The sequence below is a fragment of the Bombyx mori genome, chromosome 9 (assembly GCF_030269925.1).
Source record: "Bombyx mori chromosome 9, ASM3026992v2".
NCBI classification, from domain to species: Eukaryota; Metazoa; Arthropoda; class Insecta; order Lepidoptera; family Bombycidae; genus Bombyx; species Bombyx mori.
The window spans coordinates 8,694,417-8,715,389 of NC_085115.1; the positions used below are offsets into that span (position 1 = coordinate 8,694,417).

Here is a 20,973-nt window from a genome sequence, read left to right on the forward strand (position 1 = left end):
TATTACTGACATAAATTATTACTGACTTACTTAATGGCATATCTTTTAAAAAGGAGGTTGTTTCCGAAATCATTTTTTATTCATATTTTTTATTTAATTGAAGTCAAAGCAAAAACCAAGCAAAGCCAAATGATATTTGACGCGACCGATAGTTGGTCTGGCGCCGTGCTTTTTAGTAAGTATAAGAGAAGTTTAAATTATTCTAAAAAAAACAGGTAGTGTCTATGCGCTAGAAATGAAATATTCGGCTAAATCCTATCAATGTACACGCTACTCTTCATAATGTCCCTTCCTTGAGCGCAATTTCTGTTACATTAAGTTTTCAAATCACAACATTGCTAAATAAGCTGTTTACGAATGGCTTCCACAATTATGGAGTAATATCACTAAAACAAACTCTTGTAAAAGTAAAAAAATATACATTCAACTAAGACGTCTTTAAATCTGGGTAATGGCGTCCAGCTGGAGAACCTCTGGTAGTCGTTTAAAATCAGCAGGTATGTGAGCTGATCTGAGAAAATTGAAAAATTCTCAGCCTTTTCGCTTAGAATCCGATTCAAAAATATTACTTGATCGTTACATCGAAAAATACTGGGCATGATATTTGTCTCGTGTTTATTATCTTCCCTCCAAAGTATTTGCACGTTACCACATAACATACCAATAAGAAATTAAAATTCTCAATGTTGTTTACATTCAATAGACAAAAAAAATATATAAAGATAGATAAAAAAAAGATAAATAATCTCAGTTCAAAATGTGTTGGTTTGTTTTTGTTGAAAACTTAAAATAAGACAACATTGCAATCTCGTCGCTAGGCAACGCGTTTTGTAAACAATTAAAAAAAATCATCTACGCCGCTAGTTCATATATAAAATATTAAAATATTTATATTATGTGTATTTGTTATCTATGTCGTAAAATATATCTCTACAACTAAAATTAAACAATATTTTGAATAGGAGAAATATCTGTATGGCCTTTTCAAAATATTGATCCTGTTTCATACAGACGTAAAATGAAAAGCTTGAAATCACTATTCAAGATCATTGTAAATCTAAAATATAGTAAATAAATTCGTGGTGATCTTAAAAAAGTACATAATACCATGGCTGAAATGGACTGGCGGAAAATATTGACTTATACTCAGAAAGAACTCCAGAATGCCGATAAAGACTCTATTTGCGAAGGCTTATCCTGGATGGATATCGATGATATCGACATCAGTTTTTCGGATTTAAAAATCCTATTTCGACTAACACAGGACGTGCTGAAGTATAAAATTGAACAGGTAAGTCATTTTAGCTCAAACTTATTGATTAATCTTCAGCAAAATGAAAAGTTAGGATTTAAACAAAGTTAACGTTAATTCTATAGTTATCTCTGATCTAATTATGTTTTCTTTATCCGAAACTGTTTAAAATATAATTTAACTATTCACGCGAGACCTTTTTCGTGTTGATGATACTAAGACAGACCGACGCCTTCACGGAAGTGTCAATAAGCATGCTAACTATTGCTAACTCCAAAATAATTAAAAACAACACGTACACACAAAACGATCAAAGTTCATTATTTTTCTAAGTGGATAATATACGGGCCTATAGTTATTAAAATTTTTCAACCAAAATTCGATAGTTGAATGTCTTTGACAAAACCTAAAAAAATTGATGTTTAATAGAAATTAAACTTGACGATGCCAAGTTCGATCTATTTATGACAAATCGTTCAACCAAAACCTAAATATTGTTGTGCAGTAATTCAGGTCACCAGCCAGCCAAAACGATGAACATATTTCGAAAAGAACAACGGACAAGCATATTTTTATAATCTATTTTTTATTCTTGTACAATCTTCAGGTCAAAGATATTCTTGGCGAACAAGCAACAACTAAACGAAAAAAAGGGAAAATTAAAAAATATTACCAAGGTTAGTATAAGTCTTCCCTTCTGACGTGGCGGTTGTTGTACACATACGGGCACTACCACCATATTGCTTAGTTCTATTGCGAAGCCATTATGTATTCCGGTTTAAAAGGTGGGATCTAGAAAGTTCTAAATCATGTCTCAAAATGCATGATGGTATTCACATTTGGATGTACAATATATATTCTCCAAACTTAAACCTTGATAAAACTTAAGCAAAAGTGCTTTCTGTGTAAATTGGAACCTAGATAATAAAAAATAATATTGAAATGCAATTATTATTATAAATCTATAATAGACCAATGGGGTAAATAAAAATTTATATTTTAAAATATAACATACTGAAGGCTTGTATAGTTGTTTTACAATTTTATAATATTTAAATTTATTGATTGAATAAATGAAGAAATACACGTATTCATTACATTATAATTCATAATACATGTGTTGTCATCTACTGTTATGAACTTTTATTAATATTGTTACGCCGAAAAGAGTAACGCCACCTATCATCGAATAGTCGAACGAATATCGAAGGATCTAGTAGCACCTAGAACGCTCGAGAAGTACATCGCCATCTATTGTCAGATAGAGTCGTCGTGGCCTAAAGGATAAGACGTCCGGTGCATTCATGTGTAGCGATGCACCGGTATTCGAATCCCGCAGGCGGGTACCAATTTTTCTAATGAAATACGTACTCAAGAAATGTTCACGAATGACTTTCACGGTGAAGGAATAACATCTTGTAATAAAAATCAAACCCGCAAAATTATAATTTGCGTAATCACTGGTGGTAGGACCTCTTGGGAGTCCGCACGCAGGTACCACCACCCCGCCTATTTCCGCCGTGAAGCAATAATGCGTTTCGGTTCGAAGGGTGGGGTAGCCGTTGTAACTATATTGAGACCTTAGAACTTATATCTCATGGTGGGTGGCGCATTTACGTCGTCTATGGGCTCCAGTAACCACTTAACACCAGGTGGGCTGTGAGCTCGTCCACACATCTAAGCAATAAAAAAAAAAAAAAAAACAAGATAGCGGAAACACAATACTCGAAATGTGTGGAATATTCTCGATAATTCTAGGGATGTGGTATCGGCTATAAAAGCGTTGCAGAGATAGCACGCAGTCAGTCAATGATCGGAACTACTGGAAGCGAATTGAGAACTTTAAACTGTTTCTTTTTTTAAGAGTTTTAAGTGTTTAATACAGTTTTAACTTGGTAGAATTTAATTTATCGGTATCTTTAATTCGGTAGAATTTAATTTATCCCGAGCCCCAGCGCGTAACAATATGCTACAAAAAGTTATTTCATCTTGAAAAAATTTGCTATGATTTCGCTGACATAATTTAACTTATTGAAATGATTTTATATATTTTTCATACTGTCATCATCAGCGTATAGCAGCCCACTGCTGGACATAGAGGCCTTTCCAATTGCTCGCCACTGAGCACAATCCTTAGCTTCTCTCATCCAGTTCTTGCCAGCCACCCTGCACAATTCAATTTAATGCTGTGTTAATTATGAATACAATGCATTTATTAAATTAACTATTGCCAAATTTTGATATATTTATTCAATATTTAATGAATTGTACAAAAGGATATTTATATACCTGAGCTGACTCGAGAAGCAACGTGACAATTTGCTACATTAAAGTTTGATATTTAAGTCTTATACGATAATGTCTAATAAAGTATTTAAAAAAGAAAAAAAATAATTGACAATATTCCATTTCACTACCTATCAAATTTTCATAGCATTGGCTTAAATTGAAAACGATTCTTTGAAAATTATATTCTAATGAACTCCAAAACATAATTTTAGATTCGCCAACAAAAATTAAGAATAAAGACTTACAAACTATAAATAATCAAGAAGAAGTCATCAAAACAAACAGAGAAATTTTAGAGAAACTTGAAAAGGAAATAAAAGATTTAGAATCACTTAAAAATAGCAAAGAACTTGAACAGAAAAATGTAGTAAATGATAATGAATCAAGCGTTTGTACATTGTCCGAAATGAATACAGCCATGCAACTGGAGAATGAGATTGCTATAAAAAATAAACACATTAAAAAGCTTCTAGCTGACGTTAAGGTGAGGACGAAGCAATTGATAAGTTATCGAATGAGCTTAAGATGCCATTGTCTGTTTTTTTTTTTTTTTTGTTCTGGTCCTCTTTTATGTTCAGGACAGCCGTACCGTTAAATTGAGTCCACAACTTCATTTCTTGACGAGTGCATTATACCTAGTCAGGTCATAAGTATTGTCACACAGTAAAAACTTTTCTTTTAGAATGCTGGCCACAAAAAAGTTTATTGAATTCGAATTTTGAATTGTTCATGAAAATAAAAATGTATACTTTTAGAATTTTACTCATTTTTAAATATGGAGTGGACTTTTAAAGAAGACCGTGTTGCAGTTATTGCGTTGCATCGTTGCGGTTACGCGCCAATTCAAATTTTTAACATACTGAAAAATTTGAATATAACCAAAAGATTCGTTTATCGTACCATCAAACGATACAATGAAGACTCTAGTGTAGATGACAGGTCAAGAAGTGGTCGCCCTCGGTCTGTTAGGACTCCAGCAGTGATAAAAGCTGTGAAGTCGCGAATTCAAAAAAAACCCAAACGTAAGCAGAAACTGTTGGCCCTTCAGATGGGGTTAAGCAGAACTACGGTGAAAAGGGTGTTAAATGAAGACTTAGGGCTTCGGGCATATTGAAAAAAAACAGGACATCGTTTGAATGCTCGTCTAATGGACCTGAGGCTGAAGAGATGCCACGCTTTGTTGAAGCGGTACGCGGGAAAAAAATATCGGGAAATTCTTTTTTCGGATGAAAAAATTTTTACCGTAGAGGAGAGCTACAACAAACAAAATGATAAGGTGTACGCACACAGTAGTGAAGAAGCGAGCAACCGTATTCCGCGTGTCCAACGAGGTCATTTTCCATCCTCGCTCATGGTATGGTTGGGAGTTTCTTATTGGGGCTTAACAGAGGTACATTTTTGTGAGAAAGGTGTAAAAACGAATGTAGTTGTGTATCAAAATACAGTCCTGACGAACCTTGTGGAACCTGTTTCTCATACCATGTTCAATAACAGGCACTGGGTATCCCAACAAGATTCGGGGCCAGCTCATAGAGCGAAGAGCACACAAGACTGGCTGGCGGCGCGTGAAATCGACTTCATCCGGCACGAAGACTGGCCCTCCTCCAGTCCAGATTTGAATCCGTTAGATTACAAGATATGGCAACACTTGGAGGAAAAGGCGTGCTCAAAGCCTCATCCCAATTTGGAATCACTCAAGACATCCTTGATTAAGGCAGCCGCCGATATTGACATGGACCTCGTTCGTGCTGCGATAGACGACTGGCCGCGCAGATTGAAGGCCTGCATTCAAAATCACGGAGGTCATTTTGAATAAACTTTAGTTTCATAAGAATCTATATTTTGTTAAGTTCATTTTGGTATATGAATGGTTACATAATGAATAAACTTGTTTCAATTATTTTACATTAAACATGTTACAGAATTTATGACCTGACTAGGTATAGGTTCTGGTAATCAATTAACACCAGTTATGCCGTGAACCAATCTAGTGCAAAAAATATATTCGCCTAGAAATATATTTTGGGGCGATTGATGTTTAATTTTTCCGCTTTACTTGTAGGTCTTAGAAGAAGACAATCTTACATTCAAAGGAAAAGTTTCCATTTTGAAAGATAAACTAATCGAAGCTACACAGATTATAGATAATTTGACCGAACAATTACTTTCGATGAAGAATGAGACTGCGCGCTTAAAAGGTATTTTCGAATCAAGTCTTGCTCCGTTTAATTGAGTCATTAAAATTTACTTTAATCGAAGCACCTAAAAGTATGAATTCGGTTAACTATGTATACGTTTTCTCTGGATATCAGACTTACACTAATTTCTTTTACTATTATATTTTAGAAATATTGGGAAAATCAGAGCAAATAAAATCGCAACAGTCAGCTGAAATCGAAGTGCTGAAACAAAATTCTGAACGAGATGCTTATTCGCATAAGTGCACTATTCCGGAAGAAATTAAATTAAAAATTAAGCATTGGAAGGTACTATCATCGTCAGCACAATAACCAATCTTTCACAATAGGGAGAGGCATAAGTGATGCAATTCTCGGAAAATGTATTCATTACGAAATTTTATAATCTTATTGATCAAGTGGTCATTCAATTATTACATCGTAAAACCCAGGCTTGAGTTCTGAACTGAGACAGTATCTTAGTGAAATATATCGTTATTAAAGCTATTTGGAATCTACATTTACTTGTGTATGTTTTCGGCACTAAAAGCACTGGAGAGAATACTAGCCTGGTACCAAAACAGACGTAAAAGTAATAAATAATAAATAATTCCATTTAAAAAGTCCATTTGGCTTTCAAATTTCACTTTATCGGAATATTATCTTGGACACTGATCACTTAAGCTATGATTCATATTCTAAGCTATGAGTCGATTACCTATAAAACAAACGTGGTAAATTGAAATTGCATTTAAATTAACGTTAAATATATTTGACTGTATGTTTGTTCTTCAAGGATATGGCTCGTTCCAAAAAGATCGAATTAGATATGATAGCTCTCGAAAACGTGAAACTAAAAGAACAACTTTCTAAAACCTATCAGCTACCCCCAACACACGATGTAAGTAACATGAAAAAAATTAATATTCCAAGTTATAACCTCTTTCACTATTTACAACTGCACAACATTGTAATAATTTTAGGAAGGCAGATCTTCTCGTGAATTTGAAATAAAAATAAAAGAGCTACAAGAAAAATTGCATGAAGCTACAAATGAAATCGAACGTTCTGCTATAATAATTAATACACTAAAGGCAGAAATACGTCAATTAAAAAGTGTTATAGAAGAAACACCCGATCCAGTTTCTGAAGTGAGAAATGAAAGTGACGACGGGAAGCAAAGAGCAATCATAAGACGATTGAGGAAAAAAAACATAGATTTAATAGCTTCTCTCCATGGGGCAGATGAGGTTCTTATCGCACGTGAAAAGGAGGTAAATTGTAAATAATATAGTAAATACAATTCCACAGGAAATCAACGCGAACCCTATGGTACTCAAAATTACTTTAAGCTAAACATCTCATTCGCTCTAGTAATTAATAAATATTTTTTACAGTTATCAGAAGTTACCGCGCAATTACAGTTAATTCAATCTGAAGAAGGTGTAAGTGTCTTGATCGAAGGATTGAAAAATAAAAAGAATCAGCTTAAAATTAAAGACGAAGGTATCAAAAGTCTAGTTCAAGAGGTTAATACTTTACATCAATTGGTGACTGATCTGCAGTTAGAAAATGAAACTCTAAGGTCTGTGTCATCTTAGTTCAAAATTTAGATCTATAATTTATTCATGAATCAGCTGGAAGGCACCTACTATATTTTTATAATGTTAATTATATATAAGAAATACTTTTTTTTTGTAATTCAGACAAAAATATAACATTCCTTTTGATGAAAGAGTTTGTACAAAAGGCATTCTAAAAAAATACCGAGATATGGAGCTACTCAATGCTAAAATGAAAAACGAACTAAAACACGTGGAAAACAAAATAATCGATTTGGAACTAAACGAAAGATGTATGTCTTCAAAAATTATAAAACTAAAAAAAATATTAACTTTGCAAGGGTATAATGTTGATGACGCCTATTTGAACGCTGAAGATGATGAATATAATGAGGAAATTTTAAGTGGTGCAAAAGAATCTTTGGCGTAAGTCTAAACAAGATCAAATATTATGTGTATATTAAAAATTACGAGGTAAACTAATTAAAAAAAAAACAATTATAGGATTGATCAATCTATAAATTTAGTACAGCATGTGAAGAGTAGCAATGAAACTGAAAATATACAGGCAATAATCGACGAAAACGAAGGATTAAGAAAAGCACTTCAAGAGCTCTTAGATTTTTTAAAAGACAACAGTAAGGGCTACTTTAATATGATCAATACATATGTTTTGGCCATTGAAAGTGTACGATCATCGGCATTCTTTTATTTAGGTTCCACTTCCTCGGGAGTATTGGCGTTACAGTGTCCAAGTCTTGAGTCAATTTTACAAAAAATGGGAATCAGACACGCAGCCGGCTGGTTTTCACCACACATGTCTACTTTTATGGAATTAGAAGCGGCACGTGGAGGAAAAGAAGCATTGCTTTTAGCGCTTCACGAAGCCAGGTATACAATACTTGCACGTATATTGAAGGTTTTGTACAATTATTAGTTTTATAAAGTTTCTCTGTGTAGTATTGAAAAATGTGATTGGATGTTGCATCGAACTATAAGTAAATATTACATAAACTTAACAGTATTAGCTTAGTTTTTATTATTTATTTGTAGACATGTATACAACCCTTTTAATGAGGAGTGGTGATTGCCACTTGTAGACTTCATAAATTCGAGAGATACAATACTACGAAACCATTGCTTACTTCTGACGATACTCCTAAAATATCGTTCGAAGAAGGATATGTCACAGTTACATTATTAATTTGTATGTAAAATTACAACCATAACAATATTTTTTTTTAATTGTGCTTACGTCTAGGAAAGAAACATTCAATTTAATGAAGAACTTATCTCATCAATCAAAAATAAATGAAGATCTTCAAAAAAAAGTTAACGAATTAGAGTCTCAGAGTGTACAAAATTTTGATCTCGAAGATAACTTGTTCGAATTTGGTTCATGGGTAACAGAGGAAGAAATCAATTCTGTTGACTTTTATGACAAAGAACAATTACAAGACAGTGTGCATATTAAAAGTCAATTGATGTATGAAAATACATTGAAAAAGGTACTAAAACATTTCCATGATCAGTTTAAAGTTCTATACGACAAAATGAATTCACTAGCCATAGAACATATAGATAAAAACAATCATTGGTTAATTCAAGAAGAACGGTACAAAGCCGAAATTGAAAATTTAAAGATTCGTTTACAGCAAAATGAAGATGAAGACTTTAGTAATGCATCACCTGGTCTTTTACCTACATCGAATACTTCTATGCTTGAAAGAAGATGTTCATATTTAGAAGATTCTTACAAAGACATTAGGAACATAAACGAAAACTTAAGAAATGAAAATATAGAATGTAAAAGAGAAAAAACGTTAGTGGTCTCAGAAAACGAAATTAAAACGCAGAAGCTATTGCTACTTATTTGTGACATTACTGATAAGCTGCGTTCTTCAATAGCCCTTGACTTGTTTTGGGACCAAAACAGACTTCTCAACGAAGTAACATTAAAATATAGAAAAATTGCTGAAAATACTTTTAAAGATAAAAATAAAACCATGGACATGTTAAAGTGTCTTGAAGAAAGTAAATCGGAAATTATTAATTACGTTCAAAAACAACTGTGTGAAAATGGTTAGTAGACAATAAAGTGCTATATATACCTCTTAAGGTAAAATAGTATAAGTACTTAGTGTAAGTGGACATGGCATAGCATTTTGTCTGACTTTGCGTATTATAGAAATCATTACAAACATATGTGATCACATTCGAAATTGTACGATAAAAATAAAGGAAAAATACTAGTATGGTAAAGTATATGTTCGCGTCATTTATGATTTCAGAAAACTAAACCATGTTTTACACCAACCCAAATAACACTCACTTACCTTCTGAGGAATACTTGAATATATTTAATTCAATATCCTACAGAAGCCTACTTGTCATTCATAATTACTAGAGCGATTGTCTTTTATTCGTTCTATCAACGCATTTTATAGGTCTAATTAACGTTAATGCTTATCTGTCATAAAAACAAATTTTGTGCATTCGTGTCTCGTGTGTTCGAATTGGTATGATAGCTGTGTAAATGTTAGCTGTGTGAATGTACTTTGAATAATAAGTTTAATGCTGCTAAAACGATTGCGGTCCTGCGCACACTTTACTTTAAATTATTAATCAAATTCTCCTTTCGCAGGCTGCTGGATAAGATTTTTTATCTATTATTTTTAACTGCTTCATATTTTTCTGTGTATAAAATAAACAAAAAAAAATTAAATCGTTTTATATTAGACTAATAATTGTCTGAATTTGTATGTTTTATAGTAGGCGATGCCGATAGACGTCAAATACTTAATGAAGTGGAACAATTAGCAATAGAAAAACAATTGCGACAATCAATAACAGAATTAGAAAAGAGAGAAAAAGAAATCAATTTGTTGGAATCCAAATATATGGAACTAAATCAACTGCAAGCAGGCCTTATGTAAGTAACGTAAATAAGTATTAAGGTTTGCATTTTTAAACTATAATCAAGTAGTACCAGCTGTAAAATTTTTCAGCGATGATTCTTTACGCTCGGTAAATACAGAAGAAATTAATTTTATGAAATCCCAGATTTCTAATCTTTCTGCGGAACGGAAAATACTCAAAGAACAATATCAATCCACTAAAGATCAATTAGAGGTTACAATATTGCAGGTAATTATAGTTAGCATGCCTTCGCTTACTATTTGTATCATATAAATATCTTGTAAAATAATAACGTACGTGCTTAGTTGCAAGAATTCCAACAGCGTCAAATGTGCAAAGAAATCGAAGTAAATATTCTAAGGCATCAAATACTAGATTTACAATCAACTGGAAATAATAAAGCAGTCGTTGCAAGGTAAGTCATTTAATTTTACAGCTTAATCTTTATAGATGTTAATCTAAATTAATTTGTTGGATGGATTACAGGCTGAGTAGTGAATTATTAGTGACACATTTACAAGCTTCAGAGTATAATAGAAAAATTCAAGAGTTGACCACAGCTCTGAATAAGGAAAAGGAAATGAGAGCAGATATCGAAGATATTTTGTCTACCAGGCAAAAAGTTTTTGACCTTTATACACGTAGATACGACTCAAAATTCAAGTACTTTTTGCTTCACTTATAATATTGTCTGTACTATATTTTGATAAAATATATACTAAGATTTAAAATTTCAGACATATTCACACGGTATTGAATATTATGCGGCTCCAATACCAAGGAAGTTTGCCTTTGACGTCAATAGAAAATTTTGTCTCCAAATTGGAAGATCTTTCTCGTAAAAATCATGCAATTAATCAACAACTAACTGAAGTTGACGAGCTGCGGACCAGTTTAGTGACAAAACATGCTGTATTCGATCAAATACTCGACGTTTCTAAAGATAAATGCTTACTTCAAGAAGATGACTGTCCACACAAATTAAAAAGTTTTATTATGGTGAGACACAGAATTAAAAAATATATATATATATAATATAGATGTCCGTGCATCGACAGTCCCCTTGGAGTGACTGGCGACCCTCCACTGTATTCTAGCCATCTGCAGATAACGGGCTCTGTCTGCAGCAACGTAAGATTCCACATAGAAGCCCAACGATAATCAACACCACTATCACTAACCAAAGATCTGACCCACTAAAACCACCCCAGTGGGTCGAACCCCACCATCATCACCACCGGGAGGCTTGGTGCCTGCAGAGTCCACAAGGATTAGCAACAGCATCCACACCTGGTAGAGGGCGGCGCATGCGATGGACGCGTGAACAAAACTCCAATGTGATGCGCATCCACTTTGGGGTTGTGACGGGAGAAATAGGCGGCACAAGGCGTTGAGAGCGAGAGACGAATGCAATTTTACTGTATTACATAATATAACAATAAGTTTTTACTCACTGTTCCTAATAAATCTTTAAATATTATTATTTAAGGATGCAACGCATGCCCGAGAGATGGATAATATGAAGAAGAAAATTAAAATATCTGAACAAGTACGTGAAGAACTTTTAAGTCAATGTACTAACTTAGAAAAGACTTTGGCATATATTAATCAAGGTTATGAAAAATACACCTCCGTTGAGTTGAAGCACAAGCTGAAGGAAGTACAAAATGATGAAGCCATAAATTTAGAGGATCTGGTATCAGACGAAGAGCCAGATTCCAGAAGTAAGAAATTAGTATCTTCACGAATCCTAATCATAACTAAAATAATTAAATAAGGCCTAAAAAAAACATACCTAAAATAATATGTCTTAATTTATTAATTTAACAATTTCCATCGTCCAATGAAATATTTTAGTTCTCGTGTGTACGGATAATTGTACAAATTTTTTAAAGTAAACTTAAAACTAATCCAAAAAATAAAGATTAACCCAAAAACTCAAAGCATAGTATAGTATAGTGTTTTGTCAAGTAGAATTTAACCTTTTTAAAACATTTCATAAATATTTTTTCAAGGTAGTCGAATAGCTAAATCTCAAATACTCAAACCTACAACACATACCAAAGCAACTGTAACTGATATTAATAACGAACACCTTCAAGAAAATTTATTTGGTTCCCCGGCGAAGAAATTACCAGTGACACAACTCAAGCCAAAGGTAGCCAATGTTTTTGTACAAACAGACCAGTTGACACTATGCAAAAGTGAAAAAAACATTCAAACCGAAGAAGACGCTCTCATTATTGACATGAAATATTCTATTGAAAGTGCTAGAAATGATATAAAAATTAAAATGCGAGAACTTGATGAAGCTCTCTTGGTAGCTAAGAAACGTACGGAAGAAATGTTGATAATGGAATCAGAAAAAATAGATATACAATCGAAAATAAAAAATCTTCATCATACAATTAAGGAAAAGGATAATTTGAATAATCAGTTACAAAAAACTTTGTCTGAATTAAGAAAACAAGTAGAAGTTTCTCAGAATTTACAAATTGAAGAAATAGATAAGATTAAGCACTTAGAAAATGAAGAGACTAAAAAACTGTTATCGGCCTTGAAAGAATTAGAAAACGACAAAAATAAAATAATTGAGGAATACAAACAGCTACTGTATAACGAAAGAGAAGAATACACAAAAGCTATGAAGGAATTGCAAGTGAAATTATTTGAATTACAAACCAAGCTAGACAGGTACATACACAAATGGAATAAAGCTTTCTTTGAAGTAGCTTGATTTTTAACTTCAAGTATAAAACTTCAATTGCAAAAATATAAAATAAAACGCATTAAAGCTTTGAATGAAAAGATAATTACCTCGTGAAGTCGTCGTGATTTAAAGTATAAGGCGCACGGTTTACTCGCATCGAGCAATTGTACTATGTCGGTGTGTAATTCCCGCCGGCAGGTACCAATTTTTCTAATGAAATACGTACTTAGCCCCTGTTTACGAATGAGGAAGAGTAACATCTTGTATGTAATAAAAATCGAACTCCCAAGAACTGTATTTGTGTCATGACTATAAAACTGATATTTCTTTATTTTTTTTTAACAATCACGCCACGTTAACTGGTCCCGTGATAAGTTCGTAAAGAACTTGTGTTACAGGTACCAGATAACGGATATAAATGTAAGATTTTTATTATACACATACATATATTTAATATACATCCATAACCCTGGAAAAGACATATTTATCATACAAATATCTTCCCTTGGCGGGATTCGAACCCGCGATCCCCTTGTGTAGTGACCATGTCACTTACCACTACACCAGACGGCCGTTATATGACCTCAAGCTTGGTAGTAGAACCTCTTGTGAGTCCGCACGGGTAGATACCATCGCCCTGCCTATTTTCTGCCATGAAACAGTAATGCGTTTCGGTTTGAAGGGTGGGGCAGCCGTTGTAACTATAATGAGACTATAATGAGATATCTCAAGGTAGGTGGCGGCATTTACGTTGTAGATGTCTATGGGCTCCAGTAACCACTTAAAACCAGGTGGGCTGTGAGCTCATCCATATATCTACGCAAAAAAAAAGCCTACAGGATACACCGGCCAATGACCGCTTTACACGAGGTAGACCGCGAGCTCTTACTGCGTCGTACCTGTCTACGCAAAAAAAATGCAAGAGCATGTTAATAACATTCTCCTAATACTAGCGGTGATGATTCGGTCAATCAATCATTGTTAACAGCCGGTGAGATAACGTTTACTTACATAATACAAATTAACTCATTAGATACATAATTTTGAACAGAAAAGGAAGCGACTCCGGCGCCTCGAACACTGAAACCCTGAAAGAATTCGTCAATAAATATACTATGAAAATTGCGCTATTAGAAGATGAGTGCTTTAGACTAAAAAGGGAACTTGAAGAATGCAAAGCTGATAAGTTAGTTGCGAATTTTGCTTCAAAGGTTTGATATAATTAGTTTGACGTTAAGTGAGTAAATATGTTTACTTTGTGTGAATATTTCAGGACAATATACCAAAATGAGATTGAGCGCTGGAAAGATTTGGCTTCCGAGAGACTGATAAAAATGGAACAGCTGAACTCTCAACTCGAAGAAAGACATTCTCAAGAGGTAAACGTAATTTTAATATTATTTTTAAATACTTATACTATCATTGGTACCGATTTAATTTTGAACATTATTCAGGTAGAGTCATATAAAGCTGAAAATCAACATTGGCTATCGCAATTAAACGATACACAAAAGGAGCATAATGAACTCCGATCTCGTCTAACGGAGCAAAAGGCTTTATACCTAAAACAGTTGGCGGATAAAGATGCACACATTGAAAACTTACGTACCGTCGTCCACGGCTTAAAGGTGAACTGAACTAGTGTTTTCATTTTAATTTGTTTCTGCTCAATGTTTTTCTTAATATGTGCTTACTTAAAAGTCATATTTCAGTTTTATTATCCACAACTGAAATCTGATTTTAAAATCTTCCCCTTTTTTCCATTGACTGGCATTGTAGTGAATAGAGGGGAGACGTTGTATTTAATAAAAATATTATGTAGTTATTTCCACTAAACTAGTGTTTACCCAATGGTCGAAATTCGGGCAAAACCTCAACTATTTTACATTACTTTCATATTTTTTTAAAGGTGGAAAAAAGATTTTCCAAAAAAAATTAAATATATGCTTAAAAAATAAAATATTGTTCATCAAAAAGAGAAGATAAAGAGAATGTACTGCAGTCGTTTACCTAATTTTATCTATATACCATTTTACATATCAATAATAACTAATGAAACATGAACACCTATTTAATATTCATTCAGACGCAGATTATGAACATGCAAACCATGCTGGCAGTCAACGATCCAAGTTTCGATTTATCTGCTATTGTGGAAATTGAAGAAACTAGTGATGTTATGTCTCAAACGGGTTCGGATCGATTGGAAATCAAATTTGATTCAACAACAGATATACATGAAGAAATGGTTAAAATACCCGGTTCTTCGACTACTATTTGGTATTTTTTTAATAATGAATTATAGAAAAAAAACCTTGAAGATTTTTGTACCAGAAAGTATTTGTTTTCTATAATTTACGAACTAAATTTTTAAATAGACTTTTATATCAAAAATATATTGAGATTATATTATAATATACATTTTACAACTACCTTATTCATAGTTCCATCTATAAATATATCCTAACCAATTTACATTTACACGACTATTGTGATAATGAATTATGAATATGATGACTAAAAATTTACTGACGTTTTCAGGCAGGAAACAATTATTGAACGCTTACGTCGCGAGAAGCAACTTGCAGGGAAACAGAATGCTATATTGCGTCGCCAAATTAAAGCCCTTGCTGCTAGGGAAAGACGGGCACGCCTTGATGCCCAAAATTTGAAAAATCAAGTTTTCAGAATGTAACTTTTTAGTTCTTTTATTTCTTGAAAAAAACTATCACTGAGCTTTTAATCTTACGTAAACAGCTCTAGTTAGATTCCGGTTTATTGTATATTGTTTATTTTAAATCAATTTTAATCCAAAATTTCTATAAGTAGTGCACTTGATATTCATTGGAGATTGGAGTCCATAAACATGACTATATTCATTTCAGCACCCATCTAAGAAATGGAATCAAAATTATCAACCTTCAAAACGGAAGGCACAACTAAGCAGGACGATCCAACTTTGTACTGGATTCCGATTATTTTAAAGTAACGGAACATTTCCTCGCTCACGTAACAATTCCCTGCATTGACAGCGATTAATTTATTTGCAGTAGCACATCTGGTAATAAAGTTGCAACGGCAGAAACCGCAGCACTACACAACAAGATAGGTTCGCTACAAGCGCAGTTGACAAGCGCTAGGCGCGACACTCAAACCAACGTTGCTTTGTGGGATAAATGGAAGAGGTATTTAGAATGTTTTACGGTAAACTGATATTCGAAGAAAAAATAGTAACCTTTACTTTGAAGACTTTAAATTCAATGATAAATTCAGCTTTAAAAGTCTTGACAAAAAATTGCATGTGATTCTGAATCAAAATACTCATTTCTTTGTCCCAGGGCACAACAATTATCGGAACGCTGGCAAGCGAAATACGAAGAAAAATGTCAAGAAATAAAAAAGGTCGAATCAAATTTAGCTCTAACTAAGTCTGCTGTTGTGAGACTAGAAAAAGAGAAACGTGTGCTGTTCGCTCGACTAAATGAATTAAAATGTAATTTTCATCTATATCAGTTTGAACAGCCAAGTAAAGCTATTCGTAGGCAAAATTGTAATTTATCTGCATGGTTTTGTAAAGAAATTTTATCATTTTAACTTGTTTTTAAAGAGATAATAAACAAATTACATAGCTGGTGAGCTCATGTTACTATGTTACATGCCTACTAGTTAAGGTCACGCTGAAATAGCCTCTCAAGGCGATAGCCTGAATAGAAGCTTAGGTAGGAAAAAAAATTAAATAATTATAAAATTTCAGATAACACTGATTTAGCTGTAGAAAAACAAGAAGAAGAACCATTAGAAAAAAGTCATAAAAATATGGCAGATAATTGTACTTCTTATACGCACGGTGTCTCGAATGTTCCTTTGTTATCTACGCAGTCTCTGATGGATAGGATACAGGCTCAGCAAAGAAGGATTGCCGCTTTAGAGCTTTCTGAAAAAGTATGTAACTAAGTTATTATTCTTTTTTAAAATATTTGTGTATTAAACATAAATATAACTTAGAATCGAAAATATTGTACTTTTGTAAAATTATTCTGAGTACAATATTATTTTTCTATGTAAGTATCGTTTTAGTTAGTCCGGAATATAATGGCATAAAGCAAGTTCTTTCTAGCGGCTCATAGCTTCACTCAATTCATAGTCATAACTAAATTTTTTACAGATAAATATTATAGGTATTAAACTATAGAAATTTTACACATTTAAGATGTACAAAAATTGCGATATTTCTTCCAAATCGGAGCATATTCTACTACTACTTAAAAATATTAAAGGAACAAAAATTAACAATGTAAACAAAAGCCGATACCAAATAGATTGGAATAAGGCGGAAAAAGTCACGAAGAAGATTTTAAAAGGAATCTCTTTAATTCGGCACACGCAGATATTATCACGGAAATATCTTTGAGCGCACATACAAGGAATACCTAATGTTATTCCCACTTTTCAGTCTTCTTTCGAATGAATATTGTAATTTAAAAAAATGTATAAATTAGATCACAGAGCACTTTTTTTTTTTAATACATGAATAATGTTTTATGTTTGTAGGGCAACGAGCATCTTGTTTCCGAGTATGAGAAAGCTTTAGCCGAGATTACCTCGCTGAAGGGCCAAGTACTAAAACTGGAGTCAACTTTATTGGAATCACAAATAAAAATTCCACTAAAGACTTGTAATGATGAGAAACCCGAACTGGAATACTGGAAAAGGTGGGTTGTATTAAATAATTGAAATGTACGTATTAAAAATCAGTCAGTTGAAGTTAGTTTTGGCCAAACTCGGCTAAATAGATCTTTTATAAATGTATCTACTGAAATCAGACGGTAAAGTATTTTCTTTATTCAAAATAACAGTATCGTGTGCAAGGTATATTTACCGTCTCTCGGTGTTTGCTTTTTTTAAATTGCCTATGTAGACAGACGAGCATACGGCCCACCTGACGGGGAGTGGTTACTGTCGCTCATGGACGTCAGCAATGCCAGGGGCAGAGCTAAGCTGCTACCTACCGTTATCCAAGCCCCTGCCTACCGCTCTATAACTTGAATATCCTTAGACGTGTTTAAGAATAGACTTCTAAATTGTCGTGTTTACGTGCTCTGACAATCGCTTAAAACAGAACGGAAGATCCGTTCTGTTTTTTTTTTTTTTATTACTTTGTCGTATTATCGATGACAGCAACAATACCACAATTCGGTATTTTAACCTATCTGTATTATTTTTAGCTACTGCGAAATGCTAAAAGAAGAGAACGTTCAACTTAATTTACGGGTTAATTCGTTGGAGACGATTCCAACAACTGGTCACCAACACAGAATTGCTGATCTTGAACAAACTGTACTAACACTCAGAGGTATGGAATTCATAGAATATATCGTATTAGCATAGAATTTAACTAGGTCTATAGACGAATAATAATGATTTAATTGATCCTTTAAAATAAACACTAATATCTTTCTGGTATACCAGAATAAGGTAAAAGAAACAAAATGAAAATAGCCTATCTGGTCACGAATAATGTGGGGTATTTTTTTTCCTAACTATGCTGATAGCTTGTATCATATATATATTGGCTCTATCAGCGTTACCTTAGCGTGTATGTGAGCTCTCAGAGCTGAAACCGGAGGCACGCGGGGACCCCGAGTTGCTGCAATCACTTCCGTTCTGCCGTTTAGTTTATTTGAGCAACATATTCACATATTTTCCTTCGTAACTCTACTTCATAATGTCTAGGCAACAATAATCAAGTAATTCTTAATTCACTTTTACAACTTACGGTTGTATGCAAATGTATCGATGATACAAGTGTATGCCTTCCTGTGTGAAGAGTCGGACAGTCATTTAGTAATGCATTTGAGATTTGAGTTTTATGTCTCAAGCTACGACACTACGTAACCGCATCCGGTTTGTCAATTAGCTCCTTGAACGGCTCGTCACGAATAAAAAAGCAGGTCTAAACTTGGTAATATATCTTGTTTCCAAATTATTCGTAATTAAAATTAATATATCTATCCGTAAATGTACAGTATTCGAAACGTCGGAAAAGTCAAAATAAATAAACGCGGGTTTAAAGTAGTCTTAGTTATGTTTAAGACTAGTGAAAACCGAAAAAAAATATGAAATGTTCTATTGTAGTCTAGAACGAATTAATGATCACGGTTAATGATCATGTTATAAGTAGGTTTAGTTTATCTGGTGATGAATAGAAAAAAAAACGTCGCTACACAAAATACAAATGCAGGTAAATTATTTTGGATTTCCGCATTTCACGAAACAGGTCTTGTTGGTAAGCTGCAAGCGAAGCAGAAAAGCGCTGGAGCTGTGAAACGTACAGAGTCGCGACCAAGTAGCGGGAAAAGTGCTTCAGAAAAGGTTGTAAAAATATCATCCAGTTTTTGAAATATTTTAATTTTTTTGGTTTGGTTTAATTTGTTGCTGTATAAATCAAAATGTATGGGTATTGCTAAAGATAAAGAAGATATGATTGCTGCTGGTAGGACCTCTTGAGAGTCCGCATGGGTAGATACCACCACCCTGCCTATTTCTGCCGTAAAGCAGTAATGCGTTTCGGTTTCAAGGGTGGGGCAGCGGTTGTAACTATACTTGAGACCTTAAAACTTATATCTCAAGGTGGGTGGCGCATTTACGTTGTAGATGGCTATAGGCTCCAGTAACCACTTAACATCAGGTGGGCTGTGAGCTTGTCCACCCAACTAAGCAATACAAAAAAAAAGTTATTTATTTAAACCCAAAGCTTCTTCAGAAATTTGAAGAAACTACCTGACAATTCAAATACTTAAACAACAAATCCTAACAATTTTTGGTAGGGTTTTTACTGTCTACAAAGACATACGGCACATCTGATCGTAAACCACCAGAACCACCAGACATTAGGAATACCAGAGGAGCAAGCTAAGTGGCTTCTATCACGACAATATTGGCTCTACTTTAAGAGATTGTATTAGAGTGCTCATAGGAGATTTAATTTTTCAGAATCGTACTCAACTAGAATCATATCGCGTTGAAATCGCAAACCTAAAACGCAGTATACAAGACAAGGATTTACTGTTGGAGCGATCTAAAGAAATGCTCAAAATAGCCGCTGAGCGTGAAGACGAACTTTTGAGAGAGGTAGGTTTTGGAATCAAAAATAAGTTAGATAGCCAACACCGGTAATGTTCCACTGCTTATCGTTAATACATTCATTGCATAAATAATTCATCCATTACTTCAAAATATATATAAACTCAACGAAATTTGTTCGTAGGTATCACGCTAGAAAATTAAAATTGTACGTAGGTCTAGAAAGCCTATATACCACCATAAGAAGCAATTATAGCTACAGTTTTAATTCAATCCGATTAAACGACCCGGGAATGTTTAAAAAAAGTTTATTCGAATATATTAGAAATTGACTAAGTCTACATTATTTAAAGTTTTATACCGAATACGATCAGACCATAAAAAAATATAGGCCTAGAAATGGATTCTTTAATTCATTTTTATTGTAAATCTATTAAAAAATCAACACCAATAATCGTATGACATAATACTAAAAAAATTTATAACGTACAAACACGAGCAAAATTATTATTTGTTTGTAGTTGCCAATGTTTGTCTTCATCGGCCAATTAGTAATAAAAAATTACACTTGTTATCCGAAACTAGACTCAACTCTTATTTATTACGGATAATAAAGAATCTTGAGCATCATTTTTGGATTGTGCTTAATAATTTATGTAACAATATCAAGTAATCAAGATTTTCCTGTTTCTGTTGATTTTTGAGTTACCAAAAAAATCCCATATATAGGGTCATTGTACATATTTGTGAATATAGAATAGAATATATCTATCTCAAATTTATGATTAAATCTATTTGCTAGCCACGTAATTTTCCTATAATATCGACCGATAAATGTCTGCGCTTGATTAACGTACAAGCCAACATTACAGAATTATTTAAAATTAAACATTTGATTTTTTTTTAATTCGAAAGTGGGCTTGCCAATGTTGTCTCGAAAGTTATTTGAAATTCGAACACCACTCAACACCTAGCAACTTA

The 20,973-nt window shown here is 33.3% G+C and overlaps 1 protein-coding gene across 1 annotated transcript in view; it reads left to right on the forward strand.

Moving 5' to 3' along the window:
• LOC101736262 (centrosomal protein of 290 kDa) overlaps positions 1-20,973 on the forward strand; it is a 25,704-nt gene continuing 4,731 nt past the window's right edge. Inside the window, exons 1-31 of the mRNA XM_012688594.4 lie at positions 1-1,291; positions 1,860-1,929; positions 3,754-4,025; positions 5,604-5,739; positions 5,888-6,027; positions 6,515-6,619; positions 6,702-6,992; positions 7,116-7,303; positions 7,425-7,706; positions 7,785-7,918; positions 7,997-8,171; positions 8,542-9,362; positions 10,053-10,212; positions 10,289-10,427; positions 10,505-10,614; positions 10,686-10,862; positions 10,937-11,198; positions 11,689-11,923; positions 12,215-12,893; positions 13,961-14,095; positions 14,183-14,288; positions 14,364-14,537; positions 14,996-15,189; positions 15,451-15,600; positions 15,960-16,094; positions 16,248-16,402; positions 16,664-16,851; positions 17,461-17,621; positions 18,135-18,262; positions 19,187-19,281; positions 19,903-20,040. Of these exons, the coding sequence (XP_012544048.3) occupies positions 1,109-1,291; positions 1,860-1,929; positions 3,754-4,025; positions 5,604-5,739; positions 5,888-6,027; positions 6,515-6,619; positions 6,702-6,992; positions 7,116-7,303; positions 7,425-7,706; positions 7,785-7,918; positions 7,997-8,171; positions 8,542-9,362; positions 10,053-10,212; positions 10,289-10,427; positions 10,505-10,614; positions 10,686-10,862; positions 10,937-11,198; positions 11,689-11,923; positions 12,215-12,893; positions 13,961-14,095; positions 14,183-14,288; positions 14,364-14,537; positions 14,996-15,189; positions 15,451-15,600; positions 15,960-16,094; positions 16,248-16,402; positions 16,664-16,851; positions 17,461-17,621; positions 18,135-18,262; positions 19,187-19,281; positions 19,903-20,040 (6,318 nt within the window). The 5' untranslated portion in view covers positions 1-1,108. The remainder of the gene's footprint in view (positions 1,292-1,859; positions 1,930-3,753; positions 4,026-5,603; positions 5,740-5,887; positions 6,028-6,514; positions 6,620-6,701; positions 6,993-7,115; positions 7,304-7,424; positions 7,707-7,784; positions 7,919-7,996; positions 8,172-8,541; positions 9,363-10,052; positions 10,213-10,288; positions 10,428-10,504; positions 10,615-10,685; positions 10,863-10,936; positions 11,199-11,688; positions 11,924-12,214; positions 12,894-13,960; positions 14,096-14,182; positions 14,289-14,363; positions 14,538-14,995; positions 15,190-15,450; positions 15,601-15,959; positions 16,095-16,247; positions 16,403-16,663; positions 16,852-17,460; positions 17,622-18,134; positions 18,263-19,186; positions 19,282-19,902; positions 20,041-20,973) is intronic.